This window comes from Bos indicus x Bos taurus, chromosome 15 (assembly GCF_003369695.1).
Source record: "Bos indicus x Bos taurus breed Angus x Brahman F1 hybrid chromosome 15, Bos_hybrid_MaternalHap_v2.0, whole genome shotgun sequence".
In the NCBI taxonomy this organism is placed as follows: domain Eukaryota; kingdom Metazoa; phylum Chordata; class Mammalia; order Artiodactyla; family Bovidae; genus Bos; species Bos indicus x Bos taurus.
Window position 1 is genome coordinate 33,628,380 of NC_040090.1, and position 24,835 is coordinate 33,653,214.

General features: G+C 42.6%; 2 protein-coding genes across 3 annotated transcripts in view; both read left to right on the forward strand.

The window, feature by feature from the left end:
* Positions 1–3,242: 3,242 nt before the first annotated feature.
* Positions 3,243–24,835, forward strand: part of LOC113905571 (olfactory receptor 51E1) — a 58,946-nt gene continuing 37,353 nt past the window's right edge. The window contains exons 1-2 of the mRNA XM_027563081.1: positions 3,243–3,334; positions 3,647–3,698. Of these exons, the coding sequence (XP_027418882.1) occupies positions 3,669–3,698 (30 nt within the window). The 5' untranslated portion in view covers positions 3,243–3,334; positions 3,647–3,668. The remainder of the gene's footprint in view (positions 3,335–3,646; positions 3,699–24,835) is intronic.
* LOC113905573 (olfactory receptor 51D1-like) lies at positions 3,298–18,405 on the forward strand. Of its 2 annotated transcripts, XM_027563085.1 has the most exons (3): positions 3,298–3,334; positions 3,647–3,698; positions 15,702–18,405. In XM_027563085.1, the coding sequence occupies exon 3, from the start codon at positions 15,746–15,748 to the stop codon at positions 16,688–16,690; it is 945 nt and encodes a 314-aa protein (XP_027418886.1). In that variant the 5' UTR covers positions 3,298–3,334; positions 3,647–3,698; positions 15,702–15,745; the 3' UTR covers positions 16,691–18,405. The 2 variants fall into 2 exon arrangements, with proteins under 2 accessions (XP_027418886.1, XP_027418887.1); XM_027563086.1 differs by lacking the exon at positions 3,298–3,334 and having other exon boundaries at positions 3,611–3,698.

Sequence of the window (24,835 nt, forward strand, 5' to 3'; positions counted from 1 at the left end):
TCCTTGTAGAACCAGTACGTACAGTGAAATGTAAGAATGGTTAGTATGTGTAGGAGAGACATAGAGCTTGACTATGATAGACAAAGCAAGTGCTTGGAAGTGAGTATAAGAAAAGAGAACTTTCATTTGAGGAGCAGAGAGAATTCCAGTGTAGGATCTTGTTGAGGGACACTTGGTGGGTCATGATATCAATTGGGAATTATTATCAGCAAGTTTATATAATTTAGCACCTCCTAAGCCAAGAATTTGAGTATATCTCTGGCCAGAGGTCTCCATTATTGGTTGGACATTTTAACATTTTGTGTATGTTGAATGATTTTTTTCTTTAGAAAAATATTGAAACAAAAATATAGGGATATACTACAATTTTAAAAGTTCACCTTACTCAGTAAAATACCATTCTTATTACTATAATAAGTGAAAAAAAATGCTTTAAAAGTGACCATGAAACCCCTTCATTCAAAAATTGTGCCAAGTTGATGCTACTAAGAACAATTTAAGGGATCTACCTGTTACACACACCTTAGTTGAAGTAACTGAATTGTGAGCTATGAGTGAACATCAATGAGGACCAATAACTTCTGCATTAAGAGTGAATGAAAGAGTACTCTGTAAATCTCCCCCTTTAAATATACACATTAGTGTCCATCTCCCCCCTCCAAAAACAGGAGGATAAGATCTGCTCAGAATTATGGAGACTAATTAATCTCATAATGTTAAAGGGTTTATTTGAAACAAAGGGAAAAAGAGTCAAGTGATTCCATCAAAATTAGGCCTCAGGAAAGATCTTTCTAAGGAAGGAGGTTTAAACAGATATCTCAAAGCTAAAACTTAATAAAAACAGGGAGGAGGGTGAGTATTTTTACCATAAGGGAAAATATGTGAAAGTTACAAGGTGAGAAAGCCTGGCACTTTGAAGCAGGGGGCCAATTTCAATGTGTCTGGGACTTGGCACTCAGACAGGGAGTTAGAGTGATTAAAGATGGAATGGAAAAGTGCACAGAGATGGCACATGAAAGCTTTAATAGCTATATTATGAAGTGTGAATTTAAACTTCCTATTCTAAAATCAATGGGAAGATGTTATGAACTGATATGTGTTTGGAAGATCACACTGGTGGACAATGAATTGATGGCAAAGATATTCTATGAGGCTGGCAGGTAAACAAATGATTCTGATGATCTAGGCAGAGATTATCTTGGTTAGGAGGCAAAAGACATGGACAAAAAGAATCTGATTCACAAGATTTCCAGGAAGTAAATTAAAGAGAACTTGGTGACTGATTGGATGGGATCAGAGAGAGGTAAGAGAGAGTGAGAAGGCAGAGATGATGGATTCTAGGTTCCTGGCTGAGGCAGCAGACACAGAACAGAAAACAGACTAGAGGCACAGACTGAGGATCAGAGATAGTGAACGTGGTTGGAGGCATTGAGTTTGGGATGCCTGAGGGATGCTTAAATAATGTCCAGTAGGCATGACCATGTCTGGAGTTTAGGGTGTTGGTTTGGACTGTTTGGGGGATGATATGGGAGCAATTAAGATTTCTCATGGTCACTGTATAGAGGGGGAAGGACAGAGGGTCTACCTGGGTCACAGCACTGAAGAACTTCACTACGAATATGAGAAATAAAGGACTCTCTACTAATTGGCAACCCACTCCAGTGTTCTTGTCTGGAGAATCCCAGGGGCGGGGGAGCCTGGTGGGCCTGCCATCTATGGGGTTGCACAGAGTTGGACACGACTGAAGTGACTTAGCAGCAGCAGCAGCAGCTACTAATTCCATCCTGTTGACATTTACTTGTGTTTAATCTCTTTAAGCTTCAAATTTGTAGAAATTTCCTTTTGAGCTATTAATACTTCATGTATAGTCCATTTCATTCCATACAAACTTATCAAAATTGTGGTCTACAGCCACTTTCTCCATTTCTTCCCAACTCACTCACTCCTCACTCTGCTGTATTCAAGATTCCATTCCTACCAACTACCTCAACAGTTCTTCACGAGGTAACCAGGGACCTTTCATTTTCAGTTCTCCAACTACTTGATCTCTCAGCAGCCTCCAGCACTGCTGTCCACTCTTTCTCTCTAATGTATTTGCTTCCTTTGGCTGTTCTAACACTATCTCAACTAGATTTTCTCCAATTTTGTTGGTTTTTCCTGTTGTTTTGACCAATAATAATGAACATAATAATTCACTGGAAAATACCTATTCGTTGTTATTGTTCAGTCACTAAGTCATGTCCGACTCTTTTCAACCCTATGACCTGCAGCATGCCAGGCTTCCCTGTCCTTCACTATCTCCTGGAATTGCTCAAATTCATGTCCATTGAGTCAGTGATGCTATCCAACCGTCTCATCCTCTGTCACAATCATTCACTGGAGAATTGCTAGTATCTCATTTTATTTTTCACATCAGACTGAGGCTAAGAATGGTAAGTGGTTGAGCCCAGATTTGGACATAAGTTTGTTCCTTGATAGAGCCCCACATTTAAATAGACATTCTACACTGTCTCATTTTGGATGGGGAGGTGGGGACAGGAGAGTATTATTATCAGCCTGAGGAATAAATAATTGGCTTATTAGGGAGAGGAGAAAGAGCTTAGGGGCAGCCGTAGTGCAGTGGTAGGAGCTCAGATACAAGGTAAGTTAGGTCCTTAGTTCATCGTCCTCAGAGTCCGAGAGCAAGCAGCGACGAGACTGCAATTCGCCTATATTACCATAAGGGGGCACCATCTAGAAGCGAGAGGCAGTGCCTTAGCCCAGCTCTGGATCCCCGAGGACAGTGTGTCCGGGCAGAGAACAAGAATATTCACATCTGTGTACTTTTAAATGAGCGCCCTCACCTCCATTCCAGTAGCTCTTTTCTTCCAGTGCCGGTAATCTCTCACCTCCACTGTACTCCCTCTCTCACTAGTCTCCTGAAGGGCCTTAAGATGGTAACTGAGTGCAGGCCCCCGGGGTAGGAGTCGGGGTTCGGCTTTCCTTGGGTGCCTGAGCCGAGCGGTGCTCCCAGGGAGTCTGGCGAAGTTCACTGTTCATCATCCCTCACGCTCCCTAGGGCCCCCAGAGAAGCTATATAAGGGCAGTTGCCTGGGGCAGCGTCATTGTAGGAAAGTGTGCCAGGCTTAGGTCAGGGTGGGGAGGGGAGGGCACCCGAAGGGAACCTTGCCCGGGTCCTGGGAAGTTCGCGGAGACCGGGAAGGGAGGGCGCATTGCCTGAGGAAGCCTGCCCTTTGCTTACACAGCCTGCCAGCGCGCCCTGTTCCGGAACCCACCGTCAGGATCCCAGACGCAGTTCAGTGACCTTCCCAAAGAGGAATTCCTTCTAACCGCTGTGAGGCTCATTCCAAACTTTGTCTACCCCTTTGCCAGGAACCCCCTCAGTTCTAGCTTCTCACCTTTCGCTGAAACATGAGGCAAGGGGAATTAATTTACCCAGAGAAAAATACTTGTGTATGTTGGTGGTGGTGGTGGCAACTGGTAAATGAAGAAACAAACTGAGAAGCTTGGCAGGAAAGTTAAGTGGGATCCACACTGGGAAGGGCTTTGAATGCAGACTGTTGGATTCCTATTTGATCTTGAAGGCTGTGGGAGTCACCTGTAACTTGCTAAACAGGAGCCTGACATATCCAGTTTTTCTGTTTAGATGTCAGCCATGTGGAAGGTGGATGGAAGAATCTGATTCTGGAAGCAGGGAGGTGAGTTCGGAAGTTCTTTTCATAATCAGAGCAGAATAAATGATATAATGAGGTTGGGAGGGAGGGAGGGAGGACATGTTGAATAAAAAGAAAGCCATGATGGATTACTTGCAAAAACAAAATTACAGTAGAGGAGAAAGAGCAGAGATGGGTCTAGCTTCCCTGACCAGGATGACATGAGTGACTCACTGATTCCATTCAGAGGGGTCCTATTTGGGACAAAATGAGTATGAAACTCTTGGATTATCCAAGTAGAAATATGAAGAGGAAACATGTTATATGTGTTTGGATCTCAGGACAGAGGCTTAGAACAGAGTGGTCTGTGTAGAGGAAGGAAGCTGAGCTCGTTCTGTGTTCACCAGGGAGGGTAGTGGAGGAAGGAGGATATGCCTGTGGATACCACATAGCACTGGCAGCAATGCGGACTGATTTGTCTTTTCATGTCTCAGCTGCGTCTGGCTTCCATGTCACACTCCAGCTAAGCAAATCTGAGGATGACACTCATGTGGGCCTTGAGAGATCCCACTGAAAGACTATATTTCATTCTTTGTTAAGGGCTGGAATCTCCCTCCCTCCCAGAACACCAGAACAACTTTTCCTAAATTTCTCTGATTAAAAAAAAATCAGAGGGAGGAGCCAAGATGGCGGAGGAGTAGGACGGGGAGAACACTTTCTCCCCCACAAATTCATCAAAAGAGCATTTAAACGTCGAGTAAATTCCACAAAACAACTTCTGAATGCCGGCAGAGGACATCAGGCACCCAGAAAAGCAACCCAACTCTTCGAAAGGAGGTAGGAAAAAATATTAAAAACAAAAAAAAAAGAGACAAAAGAGGGAGGGACGGAGTTCCGTCCCGGGAAGGGAATCTTAAAAAGAGAGAAGTTTCCAAACATCAGGAAACCTTCTCACTGTCGAATCTGTGCCGAGCTTTGGAAGCACAGAGGGCAATATAACAGGGAGAAAAAATAAATAAACAATTTAAAACTCGCAGATTGCGAGCCCTACGGTAACTCCCCCAGCGGAGAAGCAGCACAGATGCCTGCATCCGCCATTAGCAAGCCGGGGCTGGGCAGGGAGGCGCGGCGCGGGCTGCATTGCTGAGAGTAAGAATCTGGCCTGAATACCCTGAGCGCTATCTGAGCGAAATAATTTGGGCTAGCAAACCAGAGTGTGGGATACCTACCACGCGAAAAGCCAGCCCTAACCTAAGACCGCCAGGCCCGCGCACGGAACAAAGGACTGAACAGAGATAGCCGGCTGCAGACCTTGCCCCTTCGGTGACAGGCAGCCAGAGCCGGAAGGGGGCAATCGCAGCCCCAGAGAGACATTATCTATTAAACTGTAAGCAGGCTTCTTTGCTAACTAAAACTTCTTGGGGGTCTGGACGGTCAACATCTGCCTGAGAAGGTGCGCCGGTTTTACATCCAGATATCCGAGTGGCGGGGAGGCGATAAGTCGCAGCATTGGCGCTCGCCTGGGAAGAGCAAATTGGCGCTCGGACCTGGGAAGAGCACAAAACGCAGGCCCAACTGAGTCTGCGCCTCTGAGGACTACCCGAGTGCCTGAACCTGAGCGGCTTGGACCTGGGAGGTGCATGCAGCCCAGGGCCAGCCTCGGATTGTTCCCGGCGGAACAACCTAGAGTCCGAGCAGTGTGGACAGGGAGGCTACACGCGCCGTGAGCGGGGGCAGACCCAGGGTGGCTGAGGCATTGCGAGCCCACGCCAGTGTTATTTGTTTGCAGCATCCCTCCCTCCCTCCCCACAGCGCGACTGAACAAGTAAGCCTAAAAAAAAAAAAAAAAAAGTGTCCTCCACCGTGCCCTTTGAGTCAGGGCGGAAACCAGATACTGAAGAGACTAGCAAACAGAAGAAGATATAACAGAGGGAAACGCCTTGGAAGCAACAGGCAATAGATCAAAACCCTGTGGTTACTACGGACTACATAGGAAGGGGCCTATAGATCTTGAGAAATATAAATCTGACCAAGGAACTAGCCAAAAATGAACTGAACCCACAACACCCACAAAAAAAAAAACCCAAAAAAGCCCTAGATATATTTTTATTATTTTTACGATCATTCTTTCTTTTTTTTTTTTTTTTAATAAAAAAAAAAAAAATTTTAAGTCCTCTATTGTTCCTTTAATTTTCACTTTTATAACCTATTACTTTGCAAAAAAAAAAAAAAAAAAAAGACCCTATTTTTTTTCTTCTTCAGCAAACTTCATATATATATATTTTATAATTTTTTGACCTTGTTTTTTTTTGTTTGTTTCTTTCTTCTTTTCTTTAACACTGTATTTTTGAAATTCCAAACTCTACTCTAGATTTTTAATTTTCGCTTTTTGGTATATGTTATCAATTTTGTACCTATAGTTTTTTTTTATATAATTTCTGTGACTTTTTTTTTTTTTTTCTTCTTCTCTGTTTCTTTCTCTTCTTCTTTTATATAACATTGTATATCTGAAATTCCAAACTTTACTCTAGATTTTTAATTTATGCTTTTTGGTATTTGATATCAATTTTGTACCTGTATTTTCTTTATAATTTTTGTGACATTGTTCGTATTTGTTTGTCTGTTTTCTCTCTTTATTTTTCTTCTTCTTCTTTTTTTTTTTTTTTTTTAACATTGTATTTTTGAAATTCCAAACTCTACTCTAGATTTTTAATTTTTGCTTTCTGGTATTAGTTATCAATTTTGTACCTGTACTCTGTTTATAATTTTTGCGACCTTGTTTGTTTTTGTTTGTTCGTTTTTTCTTTCTTTTCCTTCTTCTTTTCTTTAACATCGTATTTTTGAAATTCCAAACTCTACTCTAGATTTTTAATTTTCGCTTTCTGGTATTAGTTATCAATTTTGTACCTGTACTTTCTTTATAATTTTCACGACCTTGTTTGTTTTTGTTTGTTCGTTCTTTCTCTCTTTCTTTTCCTTCTTCTTTTCTTTAACATCGTATTTTTGAAATTCCAAACTCTACTCTAGATTTTTAATTTTTGCTTTTATGTATTTGTTACCAATTTTGTACCTTTAAGGACCCAATCTTCAGGACCCATTTTTCACTAGGGAGTGAGATTACTGGCTTGACTGCTCTCTCTCCCTTTGGACCCTCCTTTTTCTCCACCAGGTCGCCTGTGTCTCCTCCCTAACCCCTCTCTACTCTACCCAACTCTGTGAATTTCTGTGTGTTCCAGACGGTGGAGAACACTTAGGGAACTGATTACTGGCTGGATCTGTCTCCCTCCTTTTCATTCCCCCCTTTTATCCTTCTGGCCACCTCTGTTACCTTCCTCCTTCTTCTCTTCTCTGTATAACCCCGTGAACATCTCTGAGTGCTCCAGTTGTGGAGTGCACATAAGGAAGTGACTACTGGCTAGCCCACTCTCTCCACTATTGATTCACCTCATCTCATTTGGGTCACCTCTAACTCCCTCCTCCCTCTTCTCTTCTCCATGTAACCCTGTGAACCTCTCTGAGTGACCCTCACTGTAGAGAAACTTATCATCTTTAATGTAGATGTTTTATCAGTGGTGCTGTATAGAAGGAGAAGTTTTGAAACTACTGTAAAAATAAGACCGATAATCGGAAGCAGGAGACTTAAGTCTAAACCCTGACTCCAGGGAACTCCTGACTCCAAGGAACATTCATTGACAGGAGCTCATCAGTTGCCTCCATACCGACACTGAAACCAAGCACCACACAAGGGCCAATAAGTTCCAGGGCAAGACATACCAAGCAAATTCTCCAGCAACAAAGGAACACAGCCCTGAGCTTCAAGATACAGGCTGCCGAAAGTCACCCCAAAACTATAGACATCTCATAACTCATTACTGGACATTTCATTGCACTCCAGAGAGAAGAAATACAGCTCCACCCACCAGAACACCGACACAAGCTTCCCTAACCAGGAAACCTTGACAAGCCACCTGTACAAACCCACACACAGTGAGGAAACGCCATAATAAAGAGAACTCCACAAACTGCCAGAATACAGAAAGGACACCCCAAACTCAGCAATTTAAACAAGATGAAGAGACAGAGGAATACTCAGCAGATAAAGGAACAGGATAAATGCCCACCAAACCAAACAAAAGAGGAAGAGATAGGGAATCTACCTGATAAAGAATTCCGAATAATGATAGTGAAATTGATCCAAAATCTTGAAACTAAAATGGAATCACAGATAAATAGCCTGGAGACAAGGATTGAGAAGATGCAAGAAAGGTTTAACAAGGACCTAGAAGAAATAAAAAAGAGTCAATATATAATGAATAATGCAATAAGTGAAATTAAAAACACTCTGGAGGCAACAAATAGTAGAATAACAGAGGCAGAAGACAGGATTAGTGAATTAGAAGATAGAATGGTAGAAATAAATGAATCAGAGAGGATAAAAGAAAAACGAATTAAAAGAAATGAGGACAATCTCAGAGACCTCCAGGACAATATTAAACGCTACAACATTCGAATCATAGGGGTTCCAGAAGAAGAAGACAAAAAGAAAGACCATGAGAAAATACTTGAGGAGATAATAGTGGAAAACTTCCCTAAAATGGGGAAGGAAATAATCACCCAAGTCCAAGAAACCCAGAGAGTACCAAACAGGATAAACCCAAGGAGAAACACCCCAAGACACATATTAATCAAATTAACAAAGATCAAACACAAAGAACAAATATTAAAAGCAGCAAGGGAAAAACAACAAATAACACACAAGGGAATTCCCATAAGGATAACAGCTGATCTTTCAATAGAAACTCTTCAATCCAGGAGGGAATGGCAAGACATACTTAAAATGATGAAAGAAAATAACCTACAGCCCAGATTATTGTACCCAGCAAGGATCTCATTCAAGTATGAAGGAGAAATCAAAAGCTTTTCAGACAAGCAAAGGCTGAGAGAATTCTGCACCACCAAACCAGCTCTCCAACAAATACTAAAGGATATTCTCTAGACAGGAAACACAAAAACGGTGTATAAACTCGAACCCAAAACAATAAAGTAAATGGCAACGGGAACATACTTATCAGTAATTACCTTAAATGTAAATGGGTTGAATGCCCCAACCAAAAGACAAAGACTGGCTGAATGGATACAAAAACAAGACCCCTACATATGTTGTCTACAAGAGACCCACCTCAAAACAGGGGACACATACAGACTAAAAGTGAAGGGCTGGAAAAAGATTTTCCATGCAAATAGGGACCAAAAGAAAGCAGGAGTAGCAATACTCATATCAGATAAAATAGACTTTAAAACAAAGGCTGTGAAAAGAGACAAAGAAGGTCACTACATAATGATCAAAGGATCAATCCAAGAAGAAGATATAACAATTATAAATATATATGCACCCAACACGGGAGCACCACAGTACGTAAGACAAATGCTAACAAGTATGAAAGGAGAAATTAACAATAACACAATAATAGTGGGAGACTTTAATACCCCACTTACACCTATGGATAGATCAACTAAACAGAAAATTAACAAGGAAACACAAACTTTAAACGATACAATAGACCAGTTAGACCTAATTGATATCTATAGGTCATTTCATCCCAAAACAATGAATTTCACCTTTTTCTCAAGTGCACATGGAACCTTCTCCAGGATAGATCACATCCTGGGCCATAAAGCTAGCCTTGGTAAATTCAAAAAAATAGAAATCATTCCAAGCATTTTTTCTGACCACAATGCAGTAAGATTAGATCTCAATTACAGGAGAAAAACTATTAAAAATGCCAACATATGGAGGCTGAACAACACGCTGCTGAATAACCAACAAATCACAGAAGAAATCAAAAAAGAAATCAAAATTTGCATAGAAACGAATGAAAATGAAAACACAACAACCCAAAACCTGTGGGACACGGTAAAAGCAGTCCTAAGGGGAAAGTTCATAGCAATACAGGCACACCTCAAGAAACAAGAAAAAAGTCAAATAAATAACCTAACTCTACACCTAAAGCAACTAGAAAAGGAAGAAATGAAGAACCCCAGGGTTAGTAGAAGGAAAGAAATCTTAAAAATTAGAGCAGAAATAAATGCAAAGAAACAAAAGAGACCATAGCAAAAATCAACAAAACCAAAAGCTGGTTCTTTGAAAGGATAAATAAAATTGACAAACCATTAGCCAGACTCATCAAGAAACAAAGGGAGAAAAATCAAATCAACAAAATTAGAAACGAAAATGGAGAGATCACAACAGACAACACAGAAATACAAAGGATCATAAGAGACTACTATCAACAATTATATGCCAATAAAATGGACAACATGGAAGAAATGGACAAATTCTTAGAAAAGTACAACTTTCCAAAACTGGACCAGGAAGAAATAGAAAATCTTAACAGACCCATCACAAGCATGGAAATTGAAACTGTAATCAAAAATCTTCCAGCAAACAAAAGCCCCGGTCCAGACGGCTTCACAGCTGAATTCTACCAAAAATTTAGAGAAGAGCTAACACCTATCCTGCTCAAACTCTTCCAGAAAATTGCAGAGGAAGGTAAACTTCCAAACTCATTCTATGAGGCCACCATCACCCTAATACCAAAACCTGACAAAGATCCCACAAAAAAAGAAAACTACAGGCCAATATCACTGATGAACATAGATGCAAAAATCCTTAACAAAATTCTAGCAATCAGAATCCAACAACACATTAAAAAGATCATACACCATGATCAAGTGGGCTTTATCCCAGGGATGCAAGGATTCTTCAATATCCGCAAATCAATCAATGTAATACACCACATTAACAAATTGAAAAATAAAAACCATATGATTATCTCAATAGATGCAGAGAAAGCCTTTGACAAAATTCAACATCCATTTATGATAAAAACTCTCCAGAAAGCAGGAATAGAAGGAACATACCTCAACATAATAAAAGCTATATATGACAAACCCACAGCAAACATTATCCTCAATGGTGAAAAGTTGAAAGCATTTCCTCTAAAGTCAGGAACAAGACAAGGGTGCCCACTTTCACCATTACTATTCAACATAGTTTTGGAAGTTTTGGCCACAGCAATCAGAGCAGAAAAAGAAATAAAAGGAATCCAAATTGGAAAAGAAGAAGTAAAACTCTCACTATTTGCAGATGACATGATCCTCTACATAGAAAACCCTAAAGAGTCCACCAGAAAATTACTAGAAATAATCAATGACTACAGTAAAGTTGCAGGATATAAAATCAACACACAGAAATCCCTTGCATTCCTATACACTAATAATGAGAAAACAGAAAGAGAAATTAAGGAAACAATTCCATTCACCATTGCAACGGAAAGAATAAAATACTTAGGAATATATCTACCTAAAGAAACTAAAGACCTATATATAGAAAACTATAAAACACTGGTGAAAGAAATCAAAGAGGACACTAATAGATGGAGAAATATACCATGTTCATGGATTGGAAGAATCAATATAGTGAAAATGAGTATACTACCCAAAGCAATTTATAGATTCAATGCAATCCCTATCAAGCTACCAACAGTATTCTTCACAGAGCTAGAACAAATAATTTCACAATTTGTATGGAAATACAAAAAACCTCGAATAGCCAAAGCGATCTTGAGAAAGAAGAATGGAACTGGAGGAATCAACCTACCTGACTTCAGGCTCTACTACAAAGCCACAGTTATCAAGACAGTATGGTACTGGCACAAAGACAGAAATATTGATCAATGGAATAAAATAGAAAGCCCAGAGATAAATCCACGCACATATGGACACCTTATCTTCGACAAAGGAGGCAAGAATATACAATGGATTAAAGACAATCTCTTTAACAAGTGGTGCTGGGAAATCTGGTCAACCACTTGTAAAAGAATGAAACTGGACCACTTTCTAACACCATACACAAAAATAAACTCAAAATGGATTAAAGATCTAAACGTAAGACCAGAAACTATAAAACTCCTAGAGGAGAACATAGGCAAAACACTCTCCGACATACATCACAGCAGGATCCTCTATGACCCACCTCCCAGAATATTGGAAATAAAAGCAAAAATAAACAAATGGGACCTAATTAACCTTAAAAGCTTCTGCACATCAAAGGAAACTATTAGCAAGGTGAAAAGACAGCCTTCAGAATGGGAGAAAATAATAGCAAATGAAGCAACCGACAAACAACTAATCTCAAAAATATACAAGCAACTCCTACAGCTCAACTCCAGAAAAATAAACGACCCAATCAAAAAATGGGCCAAAGAACTAAATAGACATTTCTCCAAAAAAGACATACAGATGGCTAACAAACACATGAAAAGATGCTCAACATCACTCATTATCAGAGAAATGCAAATCAAAACCACTATGAGGTACCATTTCACACCAGTCAGAATGGCTGCGATCCAAAAGTCTACAAATAATAAATGCTGGAGAGGGTGTGGAGAAAAGGGAACCCTCTTACACTGTTGGTGGGAATGCAAACTAGTACAGCCACTATGGAGAACAGTGTGGAGATTCCTTAAAAAACTGGAAATAGAACTGCCTTATGATCCAGCAATCCCACTGCTGGGCATACACACTGAGGAAACCAGAAGGGAAAGAGACACGTGTACCCCAATGTTCATCGCAGCACTGTTTATAATAGCCAAGACATGGAAGCAACCTAGATGTCCATCAGCGGATGAATGGATAGGAAAGCTGTGGTACATATACACAATGGAGTATTACTCAGCCATTAAAAAGAATACATTTGAATCAGTTCTAATGAGGTGGATGAAACTGGAGCCTATTGTACAGAGTGAAGTAAGCCAGAAGGAAAAACATAAATACAGTATACTAACGCATATATATGGAATTTAGAAAGATGGTAACAATAACCTGGTGTACGAGACAGCTAAAGAGACACTGATGTATAGAACAGTCTTATGGACTCTGTGGGAGAGGGAGAGGGTGGGAAGATTTGGGAGAATGGCAATGAAACATATAAAATATCATGTAGGAAACGAGTTGCCAGTCCAGGTTCGATGCATGATGCTGGATGCTTGGGGCTGGTGCACTGGGACGGCCCAGAGGGATGGTATGGGGAGGGAGGAGGGAGGAGGGTTCGGGATGGGGAGCGCATGTATACCTGTGGAGGATTCATTTTGATATTTGGCAAAACTAATACAATTATGTAAAGTTTAAAAATAAAATAAAATTGGAAGAAAAAAAAAAAAAATCACTCGGACAGAAGAGATTTGTTGTTCTTTTTAAACAGATTTCTGGACCCCTTCCCTGGAAAATCCGATTCTCTGGGTCTGGAGTAGAACCTGAGACACAGTGTTTTCAATAACAGCTTTAGCTAATTCCATCAGTGAAGTCTGAGAAATGCTACTCAAGCTGAAACACAAACCTATCTCTTGAAATTGAGTCTCAGATGGACACTCCCACCCCCACCCTACTTCCTGCCCTGAAGTCAGTTGAGAATGGATTTTAAAAGGCAAGCACAGACTGACCTCAAATTCTGAACCCAGACATACCCTAACCCAAACATGCACTAGCAAAGCTGGGTTCTGGCAGGATTTGTGCAAGTCTGGCAGTGCTGGTTTAGAAGGGACCAAAAGCAGGATATGTGGTCAGCAACATCAGCTCTGGAAATGAAGGGCGTTGCACATGTATCCTGGGTGGGCTTCACAGTGAGATTAATGGGACCCTCGGGGGGTACATCTATGATAAACTAGAGCAGATAATGTTATGTGGCAGCCTGAATGGGAGGGGAGTTTAAGGGAGGACAGTTCAGTTCAGTTCAGTTGCTCAGTCATGTCTGACTCTTTGCAACCCCATGCACTGTAGCACGCCAGGCCTCCCTGTCCATCAACAACTCCTGGAGTTCACCCAAACCCATGTCCATTGAGTCAGTGATGCCATCCAGCCATCTCAGCCTATGTCGTCCCCTTCTCCTCCTGCCCTCAATCTTTCCCAGCATCAGAGTCTTTTCAAATGAGTCAGCTCTTCGCATCAGGTGGCCAAAGTATTGGAGTTTCAGCTTCAACATCAGTCCTTCCAATGACCACCCAGGACTGATCTCCTTTAGAATGGACTGGTTGGATCACCTTGCAATCCAAGGGACTCTCAAGAGTCTTCTCCAACACCACAGTTCAAAAGCATCAATTCTTCGGTGCTCAGCTTTCTTTGTAGTCCAACTCTCACATCCATACATGACCACAGGAAAAACCATAGCCTTGACTAGACGGACCTTTGTTGGCAAAGTAGTCTCTGCTTTTTAATATGCTGTCTAGGTTGGTCATAACTTTCCTTCCAAGGAGTAAGCCTCTTTTAATTTCATGGCTGCAGTCACCATCTGCAGTGATTTTGGAGCCCAGAAAAATAAAGTCAGCTGTTTTTTCCCCATTTATTTGCCATGAAGTGATGGGACCAGATGCCATGATCTTCGTTTTCTGAATGTTGAGCTTTGAGCCAACTTTTTCACTCTCCACTTTCACTTTCAACAAGAGGCTCTTTAGTTCTTCACTTTCTGCCATATGGCTGGTGTCATCTGCATATCTGAGATTATTGGTATTTCTCCCGGCAATCTTGATTCCAGCTTGTGCTTCTTCCAGCCCAGCGTTTCTCATGATGTACTCTGCATAGAAGTTAAATAAGCAGGGTGACAATATACAGCCTTGACGTACTCCTTTTCCTATTTGGAACCAGTCTGTTGTTCCATGTCCAGTTCTAACTGTTGCTTCCTGACCTGTATACAGGTTTCTGAAGAGGCAGGTCAGGTGGTCTGGTATTCCCATCTCTTTCTGAATTTTCCACAGGTTATTGTGATTCACACAGTCAAAGGCTTAGGCATAGTCAGTAAAGCAGAAATAGATGTTTTTCTGGAACTCTCTTGCTTTTTCCATGATCCAGCGGATGTTGGCAATTTGATTTCTGGTTCCTCCACCTTTTCTAAAACCACCTTGAACATCTGGAAGTTCACGGTTCATGTATTGCTGAAACCTGGCTTGGAGAATTTTGAACATTTATTTACTAGCGTGTGAGATGAGTGCAATTGTGTGGTAGTTTGTGCATTCTTTGGCATTGCCTTTCTTTGGGATTGGAATGAAAACTGACCTTTTCCAGTCTTGTGGCCACTGCTGAGTTTTCCAAATTTGCTGGCATATTGAGTGCAGCACTTTCACAGCATCATCTTTTAGGATTTGAAATAGCTCAACTGGAATTCCATCACCTCCACTAGCTTTGTTTGTAGTGATGCTTCCTAAGGTCCACTTGCCTTCGCATTCCAGGATGTCTGGCTCTAGGTGAGTGATCACACCATCGTAATTATTTGGGTCATGAAGTTCTTTTTTGTACAGTTCTGTGTATTCTTGCCACCTCTTCTTAATATCTTCTGCTTCTGTTAGGTCCATACCATTTCTGTCCTTTATCGAGCCCATCTTTGCATGAAATGTTCCCTTGGTATCTCTAATTTTCTTGAAGAGATCTCTAGTCTTTCCCATTCTGTTGTTTTCCTCTATTTCTTTGCATTGATGGCTGAGGAAGGCTTTCTTATCTCTCCTTGCTATTCTTTGGAACTCTGCATTCAGATGCTTATATCTTTTCTTTTCTCCTTTGCTTTTCACTTTTCTTCTTTCACAGCTATTTGTAAGGCCTCCTCAGACAGCCATTTTGCCTTTTTGCATTTCTTTTTCTTGGGGATGGTCTTGACCCCTGTCTCCTGTACAATGTCATGAATCTCCGTCCATAGTTCATCAGGCATTCTATCAGAACTAGTCCCTTAAATCTAAGGGAGGGATGTGTATGTACGTACAGCTGAGTTCCTTCGCTGCTCATCTGCAATTGTGACAGCATTGTTAATCAGCTGTACCCCCAATATAAAATAAAAGGTCTTTTAAAAATGTTAAAAAAAAAAAAAATTAAAGCAGAATGAGACTGAAGTTTTGGAATTAACTTAGACATTCTGTTTGTCGCCGTCACTGTTTCAGTGCCCTTTCCTAAGTCCTTTCTCTCCGCTGAACCATGACTGAGTGATATTTCTCCTCTTCCCTTTCATAGACCTCGGACTTGGGATACAGAAACTTCGGCTCTTCGTTCCTGCCATGACTGTGCCAAATGGAACTCTGGTCCAGCCAGCGTGCTTCCTGCTGGTGGGCATCCCTGGCCTGGGACCTGACACCCACTTTTGGCTGGCTCTCCCACTGTGTTGTATGTATGCCTTGGCCAGCCTGGGCAACCTAGCCATTATCCTCATCATCCGTGTGGAAAGGCGCCTGCATGAGCCCATGTACCTCTTCCTGGCCATGCTTTCCACCATTGACCTAGTTCTCTCCTCCGTCACCATGCCCAAGATGGTCAGCCTCTTCCTGACAGGTGTCCAGGAGATCGAGTTCAATGCCTGTCTGGCCCAGATGTTCCTTATCCATGCTCTGTCAGCCATGGAGTCAGCTATTCTGCTGGCCATGGCATTTGACCGCTTTGTGGCCATCTGCCACCCCCTGCGGCATGCTTCTGTACTCACAAGGCCTATGGTTGCCAAAATTGGACTAGCTGCCCTGACCAGAGGGTTTGTACTCTTCTTTCCCCTGCCCTTCATCCTGAAGCGGCTGTCATACTGCCGGAAGCACACTGTCACACACTCCTTCTGTCTGCACCAAGATATTATGAAGCTGTCCTGTACTGATACCACGGTCAATGTGGTGTACGGGCTCTTTATCATCCTCTCGGTCATGGGCGTCGACTCCCTCTTCATTGGCTTCTCCTATATCCTCATCCTGAGGGCTGTGTTGGAGCTCTCCTCTCAGGGGGCAGCACTCAAAGCTTTCAACACCTGCATCTCCCATCTCTGTGCTGTGCTGGTCTTCTACATGCCCCTGATTGGGCTCTCCGTGGTGCACAGGCTGAGTGGCCCCACTTCCCTGCTCCATGTGATTATGGCTAATATCTATCTACTGCTGCCACCTGTGGTTAACCCTATAGTCTATGGAGCCAAAACCAAGGAGATTCGTTCTCGAGTCTTCCATATATTCTCACAGAATGGCAGGTGAGCAGGATTTCCTCCCCAGTGTCCTTAGTCTCTACCAAAGATGGCAGGGTTCAGGTCCTGTTGAACATCTTGGTGATTGGAACGTCCAACCCACTGGGCTCTGTGCTCCAAGTTGTCTAAGTAGACCTTCAATTTCTATCTCCAGAGATGGGTCACTTCAGAAGAACCAATTTTGACAGGACATGCTGGGTAGAGATCACTCTACACTCCCTTCCTATGGTGACCTTACCTTATTTCTCTCTCCCAACTAGAAAATACGTGTAATTTTGACATGGAAAGGCTGTAAATTATACACATCATGATTCATTCCAGTCTTGATGTATGATTTTTATTATTTTGCTCCCATGTATCTGCATCAGTGAAGACATGTTAACTATAACTTCTTTCTTGGATCCCAAAGAGGTAACACAGTCATTTTTAAGGATTAATAAAGGTATTTGTGTGATGCTGATTGAAGGGAGGGGAGGGAGATGGTAGTAAGCAAAGAAACAGCTCCCGTGAAGTGTTTATGTTTCTATATATATGGGCGTGTATTTATGTGGAATCTGCCAATGTCATCTATGTGGTTCTATTGGAGATTATTTTTCTGTAAGGGTGATGTTTATCTTGTTTGCAGCTGTGAGTATGTAGGTATGTTTGTGTGGCTATATGTGATTTTAGCCTGTGTGTGTGAGTACACAGAATGTGTGCCAGCTGGTCTGCCTGTCAGCTGTGTCCTGTCATGTATAATATTTTGTGGATAATGTCTATAATTACACACTTACTGTGTTTATGTGACCTCTGTTAGTTGGTATATGATATGCATCTATGTGAGAATGGTTGTAGAGCATGTGTATCTAATGAGAATAGATGCCTCCTTTCCCCCTCATATTTGTAATATGTAAATGTAGAATTTAATATGTAAAATGTAGAATGTATTAATCATATATAAATGGTAGGGTGTAGAATGTAGAATGTTGCATATTTATAACAATGTAGACTATAATACACATAAGTGTGTGGAATATGTAGTGTTGGGAGGGCTGTGTCTTTTGGCTTGTTTATCTTTGGGTGTATGCCTGTGATGCAAAGTAGTTGTGATATGAAATCCTTCTGTGTAATATATATGTCTTTAGTCATAGATAGATGGAATATAATATCTGAAGGGTATATGTTTACAAATGTGTGTGTGTATGTATTGTTTGTGGTTACTATGTATTAAGGCATATTGCACTCATTTGTCCAATGTCTGTGGATTATAAGGCACAAGAATGTGCCATAATGAACTTAGAAACTGTTAGGTCAAAAATGTTCACAGTGAAGAATTATAGGTAGAAAATAATGTAGGTTCATTTGAGGGAGATGAAAGAATACTGAAGTAAGACTTATAAGGTTAAAATCCTGGAAATATCATAAAATGGCATACTGTAAGACCTCTCTGGATCTGATTTCCTCTTCTGAATAATGAAGCTACAATGGCAGTGATGCTGTAAAGCTTAAATCCTACGAACCTCCTATGTAAACTGAAAAGTGAAACATGCAAGAAATGATCATATTCGTGGTTGTCTCATTGTACGGCTTTAGGAAACAATATCCACGTCATGGTCCACGTGAATGCTGCTCCTATATTGTGCAGTGCATCACCAGTGTGGCCTCGTGTGGCCATCCTGATTTACTGTTATTAATGAAAACATTATTATTTACTATCTCATAATAAATTTTTTTCACAGAGCTTCAGACAAGTTGACATTTATTTTCCCATGCTGGTGTCTGATTTACAAGTGATGTGCAAATTTACAAATGAAATTCAAAGAAATCACAACCTTGCCAAGAAGTTCCTTTAAACATGGTTGATAGCTGTATCAGGAAAAGACATTGTGGGGTGGGGATTAGAATCAATAGAGATTAGGATCACTAGCTTTAATATTTGGGCTCATTGCTTAACCTACTGCACCTCAGTAATTTTGGGAATTGTAAATGCTGTAAAAAAGGAAATATAATGTACCTCCTATCAGGTGGTTGTGGGGGTTAAGTAGAATAACAGATGTGAAAACACATGGAAAATAGACAGTGATCGATACACGTTGATGGTAATGGTTTTAAATAATAAAACTGATTAAATGAGGTATATTTATTCCATTTTAGGGAATATTCAGACAAGAGACTTCACCTTTCATAAGGCCTTGCTGTGCCAAGGCCAGAAGCTAGTCTCTTATCCAGGCAACAGTATCTCTGGTTTTATATTAACTCATGGCCTTCTTTCTCAGGAGATCTTGGGAAATCTTGGAGTCCTCTAGAATCTCTTTATTTTGATAAATGGTGATGACTGGGGTAATTGTCGCTGGTTTGAAAACTTGGCTAAGTGCCAGACTATATTAAGGGCTTCCCCGAGGTTCCCACAAACTCTGTTTCCCTTGATCATGAACTTTAAAGCTTTATTTTCCAACTGGATGTTTATCCCTCTGTCATAGAGCTTAAATAGTTTTATGAAAGCTGTATGTTTATCTTCCATCAGTTCAGTTCAGTCGCTCAGTTGTGTCCGACTCTTTGTGACCCCATGAACCGCAGCACGCCAGGCCTCCCTGTCCATCACCAACTCCTGGAGTCCACCCAAACCCATGTCCATTGAGTCGGTGATGCCATCCAACCATCTCATCCTCTGTCGTCCCCTTCTCCTCCTGCCCTCAATCTTTACCAGCATCACGGTCTTTTCCAATGAGTCAGCTCTTCGCATCAGGTGGCCAGAGTATTGGAGTTTCAGCTTCAACATCAGTCCTTCCAATGAACACCCAGGACTGATCTCCTTTAGAAATGAAATACCCTTATACATAGTTGTCTGTCTCCCTTGAGGAAAAGGACTAGGCTTCTCTGTCTCCAGGGCCTGACATACTTTATGCTCAATGGCTGTCTGTCTGGGACCTCTCAGAGAGAAGGAGAGCCTGAGTGGGTTGTGGTTTACTTACTTAAGATAAACCAAATTCACTTATCCCTCTCCAAACCCCCTCCAACCCCCATCCACACTCATCTCTTGTTCCTGTCTCTATAAATTAAAGTCCTTAGTTTGACTGGTACTATTTTATAAAGTCAACAAACAACTTTCCCCACTCATTGATGATCAATTATGATCTAAAATCCACATGATACTGCAGATAATATTTGGTTAATTATTCCCCACTACAGAGGCAGGATCCTTCTGTATTCTCTACTCAATGCCCTGTGAATCTTGAAGTTCTCCAATCTGGCAGGTAGGAACAGTCACTATCTATGACCCAATATGAACCCTGGGTGGGGATGCCAACTCTAATTTTTCGGGTGGCTCTGCCCCCAGTCTTAAGTAGCTTGTTCACATGCGTGTGGGCTCAGTACTCAGCTGGATTCTTGCAGAGGATCCTCTACATGTCTCTAGAGTTCTCTCTCTGTAGATCTCTCACCTCCAATACCTGGTCTTCAAATTCTAGCTAGCTGGGGCTTCCTGGACTACCAGCTCTACATCTTTAACTTAAGATATCCTCTGGAATCTGCATTCTCCTTTCCTGGACTTCAGCAGGGAACCTCTCAAGGCAGTAAGCTGGGGAAACCCCAGGTTCACTCCATTTGTTTCCATGTCTCAGGGCTCATTGTCCTTCATTGCCTGATATCTAGTATCTTGCAGACTTTTTTTTTCAATGTATGCTGTCTATTTTAGGTTCCTTCAGGTGGGATGTTACCTCCTGTTATTCTCTCTTGGCCAGAGGTAGAAGTCCCTGGGGTGTCCTTCACACCTTCTCAGTCCATGGGAGTTTGAGGGAAGCAACAGAGATGGCTGCAGGGTGATAGCAATGAATGACAGGCTGCAGGTTTACAGGTACCTGGAGATCTGTAATCGCTAGTTTTGATATGGTCTGAATTGGAATTGTCTGATTGACATTGTCTAATTTTGCATAACTTAGATCACCCTGTGTTGTGAATTTAAAACTTGCAGTTGTGAAATTGATCAGTAAAAACACAAGGAGAAACCAATGAAAATTCACTCTGCTTTATTAATAGATTTATTAAAAATTATTTAAATATGTGACATACTTAGTTTCTCATTCCCACTGATCTCTAACCCTCTAAAATGTTCTCTCACTATTTTTGCCCTTAAGAGAGAAACCAGATGGCATTGGTCTTATATGGCTGGAGCTGGAGGTAGGGGAGGGCTAAGGAAACCACATCCTCCTTTCTCAACATGAAGTTCAAGGCCAGGGAATAGAAGTCAGATGTATGGTCCCCAGGGATCCACGTTATGAATTAGCTAGAGACGGGCCCTAGAACCCGGGGGATAAAGAAAACGCAGCCCTATAGCTTTTGGGAAAGGCAGATGGGTCCACTGGATGCAGGCCCAGCAAGGACCAAGCAGGTACCACCCATGGAAGGAAGGTGGAGGCCAGAGAAAGCTTCAGGCAGGTGATGAGTTTCACGGGGTCTCCCTGAAAACATATACTGCTTTTCCTCTGGTTGAGTTTGATGAGGCTGGGGGAAATTTGGAGAAAGCCTCTCCCAGAGACCATGGCCACACACATGAGTTTCTCTAGACTCTCCATACTCATTCACCCTAACTTCACGTTGGGACCTGGCAGAAATACTCCAACTGGCACAGGGCCCATCTGGGGAGGACTCTAGAGACCCCTTACCCACTACACCTCCTTCCCCATACCCCAAGCACACCTTCTCAGGACACAGCAGCCCAGAAGGACATCAGTCCCACAGTTGGGTATGAGGGGTATCTGCAGATAGACCCTCTGAGCAGCGCCCTACCCCCAGCAGGGAGAAGCCAAAAGAGGGGAGGAGATATGACAGAATAAATAAGCCTGACGAGGGAGGGGGCGGAGACTGAGAGGGCGGAACTACGGTGCAGCCTGCCAGATCGCTGCTGGAAGAGTCCTGGAGAAAAGGGCACTCGTTCCTTCAGTGCAATTGAGGTGAGTGTGGGAGACTGGAGGTGACTCCTGGGGTGTGGGTTTCCTGCAGCTAGGGGTCCCTCATTAGACCTGCTAAGTGAATGAGAGACCAGGCTGAGGAGAGCCAGAAGTAGGGAGTGGGGCCGGGGATGTGAAGGAGGCCCCAGACTCAGGACAGACGGCCTCAGCAATTTCTGTGCTCCTGTGGTAAAGGGAACCTGGGTGGTGCTGGATGCTTCTTTGCAGTTTTAAGACATTTTCCTGTGATCAGTTTACTGGGGTACCCATCTTGAGCCTGATGGGGATGGGGCTAAATGAAGGTGGTGGGGTCGAGAGCAAATGGGGCTGGGACCACACTAGAGTTGGACTGGGGTTGTTGTGTGAACAGGGCTGGTTTGACCCAGGTTGTTAGTGTGCTTGAAGCTCGGTTTATGATCAGGGGTCAGATTATAGCCCTGTGTTGGGTGTGGGCTCTGAATGGGGTCTGGGCTCATGCTACACTTTATATCAGAAGTCAGGCTGTGCTGAGTCTAGAACTTAGAACAATTCCTGGGGTTCCGATCCTGACCCAGTCCATGTCTAGGATCAGGGTTCAGTCTTCAGCCCACTTAAAAAAACTGGATTTTGTGTCCACGCTGTGACTTCTCCTGCCTTGCACTCTTTAGGCGTCCCCCCTTCCCCTACCACCCCCCCTTGCCCCCCGCCCCACCACAAATGCACACACACTGAACCACTTGCAGCTTTTCAAACAGGGTGTGTTCTCGTTCTCTCTGGGTCTTTGCATTTGTAGAATGCACTTCTGAAAACAAATTAGATCAAGCCTATTGCTTAATTTCCCCCAAGTCACTCAGAATTAAATCAAAGCTCCTGGCCGCACCCTGCAAGTCCCTACATGACCTGTCCCCTCCTCTCCTCTCTGACTTCATTTCCTACAACTCTCCTGTGCTCTTGATACTCTGGCCACCTTTACCTTCTTCCTCCTGTGAATTCCCAAAACAGAAGACCTTTTTCTCTTGCCTCCTCTGCCTGGAATGCTCTTTGCCTCGATCTTAGAATGGCTGGTGTTTTCTCATCACGCATCTCTCAGTGGTATGTCACCACCTCAGAGAAACCTTCACTGACCCCCTGTCTCAAATAGGGCTGTCCTGCCTCTGTCCTTTTCTATCCCTTCACTCTGTCTTATCTTCAGGGCACTTATCTTTATCTTAAATATTCTTGCTTATTTGTTCTTTTCTATTATGGCTCTCCTAGTGCTTGGGCTCCATAGAAGCACTGATCTTTTCTGTTGCATCCACTGTTTTATTTCCAGTTTTGGGCACATTGTAGGCACTGATGTGTTTTGTCATCTAACTGAATGCTGCTGGCCCCGTGTTCCCAACCCTGCTAACTGTGACTGGCCATGCAAGTCTTGGCTCAGATGTTACCTCCTCAGAGCCTGACAAGTTGGTGAACTATTGTCTGCTTTGTTCTGAGCCACTTGTACTTACCCCTGCCCTAGCATTTATCATAACATGTTATGATAGCTGCATATTTGTCTCAATTTCTCTCCCCACTCCCCCCCCACCCCCCACACTGGAAGGCTGAAACATGACTTGTTACTCTGTGTTTTAGTATCTCTGGTGCTTAGTCTGGCATAATCTGATATTTGGAAAAAAAACAAAAAAATGTATATTAATCAAAGTCCAAGTTCAGGCTGTTCTGCTGCATATAGATGATAATCAAAGAAGCTCTGAAGGTCTCTGATAAGGATCAAAATGTGAAGGTGTGTGGGAACCTTCTTGGCTCTGGTCCTACTTGGGAAGTGGAGGGGCAGGGCCATGAATGCTTGGAGCTATGACTGTGGTTGATTTTTGAGGGACAGACTGGATTGAGTGAGGAGAACGGGGATGGGAAGGAGAGTGGAGATGGGAGCCTCACTCTGCCTTTTGAGAGTCAGAAATTGTACTTTCTCACCTTTCCAGTCTGTTTGTGGCCATTCTTTTTAGAATGGCCCTGTAAGGGTTCATCTGCATTATAAAATACAAGCAAGATATAAGGGGCAGAAAATGCAGATGACTCGGGTAAATGTGGTACTCTTCTAGGGTCTTCCCGGTGGCTCAGCGGTAAAGAATATGCCTGCAATATAGGAGACACAGGTTCGATCCCTGGGTCAGGAAGATCCCTGGAGGAGGGCATGGCAACCCACGTATTCTTGCCTGGAGAATCCCATGGATAGAGGAGCCTGGTGGGCTATAGTCCATGGGGTCGCAAAGAGTCGGACATGACTGAAGTGACTTAGCACGTGTGAATCATACCCTTATAGAGTATGAAGAGAAGGTTCCCTCTCCATGAATTGAGTGATGAGCCCTGGTAGTCCTGCCAGTCACAGTATCACCCCTGAGGACTGCCTTCCCTCTATGGCCTGGCAGTAACAGTCAGAGGTTCCCAGGTATTCCTGGGCTTCCCTCCAAGGACATTTTCTTCCAGATGTTCCCACAGATGCTGGCAGGGGCACCAGAGGCCCCCACCCCACTGTTCTAGGCACAGAACATTCTGTGTGTTTAGCCAAGGTAAGAACAGTGGTCACAAATCCCCTCTTCCATTCCCTCCTTGTCTCCCTTCCCCACTGAACCCAAGTGGGGACAGCTGGTCAGGTGTCCTGAGTCCTAGAGAAGCCCTCATGGGTTTTTTAAATTTTGGATTCCTTGGAGATTAACCTTGAATAGTCCTTAAAAAATCATTCAAAAGGATACTGGGAGAGAGGCAGGGCAGTAGCTTGGCATTATTGGGAAAGCACATGGATATGATGCTGAGAGCTCTAATTGAGCTTCAACATCCCTGTATGCAAAATGGGATTAATGATGTCTGTTTGACAGCTTGATGAGAGGCCTGTATTGAATGAGAAGGAAGTACTCAATAGAGGGTAAAGATTTTTACTTTCCACTGTGGGCCCTGCCTAAGTCACAGCCAGAATTGGGGCTGAAAGGTGGGAAGTGCCTAAGTCCCAGTCCAGGAGGGCCCTCTTGGTTTCTCTTCCAAGGATCTAACTGGGCCAGGTGTTCTACTTGCCAAGCCCCCTTTCTATCCTGCCTCTGGGGCAGATTTTATTAGCTTTCAGAAGGTGCAACACAAAGGACAGTTAAAGGGGAGAATGTACAGGTGTTGGAATTGAACAGTCTAGCTCAAGTTTCTGTTTTACCAGCCAACTATTAAACCCTGGGAATATTTAACTTTTGAGGGGTGGGCTTCTGTTTTCTCACCTATAATGT